The following is a 4,877-nucleotide window of genomic DNA, read 5'->3' on the forward strand; positions in this document are numbered from 1 at the left end:
TTGGCCAGTCTGTTCCTCCCTCCATTGATGGCTCCTTGAATCTTCTTGACTGGCACGCTTTCATAGTAAGCGGTACCGATACCAGCAACGCATTGAATACAGATGGAAGCGAGTAGATGCATCCACAACTGCATGTTTGATCCAATTCAAACCATGACTTTGTCAGCGCTTGTCACCAAGTAATTCTAGATTAAGAGACAATACGAAGATGAGTGATATCGACAAGATCACAACACAGCACGCAATTAACTCTGCCTCTTGAGCTTGGCCTTCGCCTCCTTTCTCTTCAAAACATGCACATTTGAAAAACATGTGACCACAAAGGTCGCTGTTCTCCAGCGATCACTTAAAGGAGCACTATCATTACTGAATTTGATACGAATTTCTCGTGTTTGAAGTACATCTACCTAAGTAAAAGTGTTTGGGCAACGGTCGTTGTTAGTATCGTAATAAAATACGCCAAGTTAGTTCAAGAACATCAACATTATCATTCCAAAGTGATGGAATGTCACAATGTTTCGTAATTCCGACGGCCTAATTGCGATCTCCAACTCTGCTAGTCATCACCGTTCGATTTCTGATTCCTTTTCTTCAATATTCAATCCCCCAAGAAGTAATAGGATAGAACCATAGAGCATTAGCTTATAGCATCGCCAGTCATACGTCCAACTAGTTGCCCGTGTACAACTCGACTCCTTCTTATAATGACGACAAGCAGCTTGATTCCAACTGGAACAAACGAAAACAGCACAAACGGCATTTCCAAGAAGAGAAGGAGGTCCCGCAGGAGAGCAAATCAATCCAATAGAGATCTGAAACCATTGGATACCAATGCATTTGCCTCGGGACGGTCGGATGACATTGACATCTTGTTGGAAGATGGTGAAGTTCGAGAGACAAATATGGTTTCGAATGGCAATGCATGGACTCGTCAAAACATACCAAAGAATCTGATAAAGTACTTTAATCAGCGGTACAGCCTCTTTTCAAAGTTTGACGAGGGCATTCAGCTTGATGAAGGTAGGGATGTTTGACGGTTGGAAAAACAACAGACTTTCAAATAAAACTTACACTGCTCACATAGAATCTTGGTACTCTGTAACACCCGAAGATGTCGCACGACATATTGCTAATCGCACTCAATGCGGGACTATTGTGGATGCTATGTGTGGTGTAAGGTCATTGTTGAGCAAGTTAAGATGCCGAATCCGTCGCTGATTGTCTTCCAACTCTTTAGGTTGGCGGAAACTCGATTCAGTTTGCCATGCTCTGTCAGAAAGGTATGCAAGAAAGCGCACAACATAGTCATCTCTCATGTGCTCAATCAGGCAGTCTTACATTCCAATAGTCATTGCTATCGATCACGATCCAATCAAGATCGAAATGGCCAAAGTCAATGCTCGAGTGTATGGTGTTGCCGACAAGATCGAGTTTATTGTCGGGGATGCCTTTGAAGTCCTACCAAGCCTCAAGGTAATGGTGGCATGCAATACTTTGTTTACTTGATTTCAATACTAACTTTGACCCACGCGTAGGCCGACGTCGTATACACATCACCACCGTGGGGAGGTCCCGCGTATTTGGATGCAGAAACCTTGGATATAGAACATTTGTCTGTGGACATGTAAGCCTCATTGCCACTATGCTGATTCAATCATCAGTTTTTTTGCTCATCCCTTGTCTACCACGTTTAGGACAAAATTCTACGCCATGGCCAAACAAATCACACCCCACGTAGCCATGTACTTGCCTCGAAACGTCAATCCAGAGTCAATCGCAGCCTTAACGGCAGAGAAAGAAATAGCCATAGAACTCGAGTTGGTCTGTCTTAATGGACGACCAAAGGCTATGATGGTATATATGGGTGGCCTGGTCATGGCCGAATGAAAATCTGTCTCCTGTTTCCTGGTTGCTGCTCTGTCTCTTCTATAGTGCTTGCCCTTTTGTCTTGTAGTGATTTTTCTTTGATAGCCGATCTGATACAGATCGATGTTTTTGAGTGGACTGTAAGTCTCACTATAAATGATGTTTTGCAGAAATGATTTTCTGAATGAGGACAAGTTTGTAAGTATTTGCAAACCAGCCTATATGTGAAAGTAGTATCACATTAACAATGCAGTTTTAACATTGTATTTCCGTCGAACTCTCGACGATGAGTAAAACAGGCCTTAGTAGCTTTATATGTTTGCAATGAATCGTGCTGTAATGCACGCAATATAGTTTAAATTGAGATGAAGGTTTATTTCCAGTTGTAAATTGCACAGTTCAGATGTAAATTGCATAGTTCAATGGCATGTTTTAGTTCAGTATAGTGCTGTGGTGGCTCGAATTAGATTTATCGGCAAACTCAGACCCATGTGTAAGTACTCACAACCCATTTCATGGAACAGCATTGGAGTGTCGACCCGCTTCAATTGTGCGTCCATGGCTTGATATGCTTCTGTACCAAGAGGTTGGGAATCCCGCAGTAGGTCAACTATTGTGACCTGTTCTACTAGAGCCAATCGTGGAGCGGTTTGACTACCAATTCCACTAGATCCAGTACCATCAAAAACGTCAACCCCAGCGTCATCTTGCTTCTTCAAAGCCGCAGTATGATAGATCTCGGCTAGGATACGATGATGCTCCATCTTCATGCTTAAGACGTTCATTCTGTCCTTGGTGCTGATTTTGAGGGTATTAGATGTTCGAGTTCGTTTTTCGTCTAGAAACGTCTTTATACGACGAGAGTCAAAGGATGCCTCTTCAACTAGTAACAGGTGATAATATATATTAAGAAAAGCAATTAGAGCCTTCGAAATGTGGTTTTTGAATCATGACGTCCAATGATTGTGACCACCCTACGACGTGAAGCAAAGGTTGCTGGACTTGAGCTGAAGTTGGCGAAGAATTGAGCTCCTCAAGCGTAAATAAAGGTCGCAGAGCAGCAAGAACTGTCTCTGACGGAAGAGGTTTATCTCCTTCCTAAAGTAGTGGGGAAAAATTAAAGGCTACCCATCAGACCTGCAAACGCCATTTTACCAAGAATTGTTTGACCATCCAACTGAATATTTTCGGGATTGTTTTCAGAAGAGCAACAAGACAAATCTATGCAACCCTAAACGCTCCACAAAGATACGTTTCACTTCAGCCAAAAGTTGATTGTAGGGTCAAAGCGATTTGGCTTCACAAAATTAAATCCAACAATTGATGCGTTGCTTCTTGCGTCATATTGAAAGTCGGAAGAGCAGCGAAGTAAGTAGACAAACTTGAGAAGATGTCGGATGATTTCTATTTTGCCCAGACGGAATGTTGTATATTAAAAAATTCGCAACTAGCGAGAGGATGGGTCAGATTCAATAACAGCACAGAAAAAGTGTTTCTCGATTTACGTAATATGGATTATCAAAGTAGTTGACACGTGCAGCAAAATTTAACTCCTAAAACGGGCACTGTCATTCCATTGCGTACTCTCGGTGGTTCCATTAGAAGGCGGGCATCTTAATACCACAGGATGTTTTATATATTATTTCTCGACATAATAATCTTCAGTCTCATGCCTTCAGTCTCCTTCTTGGGAAAGCGTTCTAGTGACTGAAACCGAAGAGTTCTACTTCAACTCGCACATAGCAATTCAAAGGGAGTGCCGACGCAAGCTTACCTAGTTCTCCATGATTTACAACTCTGCAAGACTTGTTTGCGAGAATCGAACTTGCCCAGTTTGCCCGGGCACTGTTTCCTAGGCAAAGGCAAGGCAGGAAGGCGTTAAGAATAGAGACGCAGGCGCAAAGGTTGAAAATGCACACCGACCTGCTTGCGGAGACCCATAGGTGATTAACTCGATTTTTATTTGCAGTTATTTATTTGCAGATAACTCCTGAAGGAGTTATCTAATAAACATTTAAAACCAACCCCCCAACTCCAAACTCCTTCAGGAGAAACCGTGGGACAGATTTAAAGTATACGAATTACAGATATGATGTTATCAATTTAGCATTTAAACGTAGTAATACACGTCGAAATAAAGCGCGACTATGTGATGCTTGTTAGATCTATGGACCACTCCAAAAATCCGTCCGTCAGCCGAAACAGTCCTTGCCAGTGTGCTACAGAGTTGACGATGAGGTGTTTTGCTGACAACATGCGCGTGAAGAGGCGAGATGAAAAAAGGCTCCAGAGTTGTTCAGCTGTGATGTCTTGATTTCGGCAATCTCTGATCATTTGCATAGCCGTGCTGATCATCACTTCGTATCTCACTAGAGATGGCAGTCCTCTGAGTGCTTGGAAAAAGTCCAGAGAGATGAGTGAGGACTTCGAATTTAAACCGATCAAGCGGTGGCACGTAAGCAGTGCCGTGGAAGCATATGGTAAATAGTCGTAGTAAGCGGGCCCAAAAAGCTGTTTTTCGCCGGATTGGGCTCGCTACTGTGAAGAGTGTTGGGCTGCAGCTAACAGCTCGTATGAGAGAGGGGGACGCGTTTTGAGAGTTGCTGTAGTACTGTAGACTGTAGTGATTCGTATTTGTACTTTCTTTAATAAAAAATAGGCAAATCATTCAAGATGGCTTTGCGAACGAGGTCTCATTGGCTCGTGTTCTCGTCTTGTTTCTACAGCGAACAAGAGGGAAACTTACTGTAGTTCACGATAGTGCTATTACAACGTGGTAAATCGAGCAGTCAAGTTGGATGAGTAGTAATCGTTCCCTCGTTCACTTGTGTTCTCCCTTGTATTCATTTTGCTTTAGAAACAGGTGTCACCGGATTTCAAACTTACGAGCAGCATCCCGAATAGTGCCATAAGGCCTAGACTCTGCTCCATAAGGCCTAAATTTTGTGCCATAAAGGCCTTCGTTTTGTGCCATAGGCCGTAGCTGCTGCGGGGAACGTCAAAAAATATTC

The 4,877-nt window shown here is 42.9% G+C and overlaps 1 protein-coding gene across 1 annotated transcript; it reads left to right on the forward strand.

Annotated features, from left to right (window-relative positions):
* Positions 1-704: 704 nt before the first annotated feature.
* On the forward strand, positions 705-1,887 carry SmJEL517_g05794 (uncharacterized protein; the record flags this gene model as incomplete). Its single annotated transcript, XM_031171720.1, has 6 exons — positions 705-1,020; positions 1,085-1,173; positions 1,238-1,280; positions 1,349-1,473; positions 1,536-1,624; positions 1,695-1,887. 6 exons carry the CDS (start codon positions 705-707, stop codon positions 1,885-1,887), a joined length of 855 nt encoding a protein of 284 aa, XP_031022309.1.
* Between the last annotated feature and the right edge of the window lie 2,990 nt (positions 1,888-4,877).

This window comes from Synchytrium microbalum, assembly GCF_006535985.1.
Source record: "Synchytrium microbalum strain JEL517 chromosome Unknown SmJEL517_scf0059, whole genome shotgun sequence".
Taxonomy (NCBI): Eukaryota; Fungi; Chytridiomycota; class Chytridiomycetes; order Synchytriales; family Synchytriaceae; genus Synchytrium; species Synchytrium microbalum.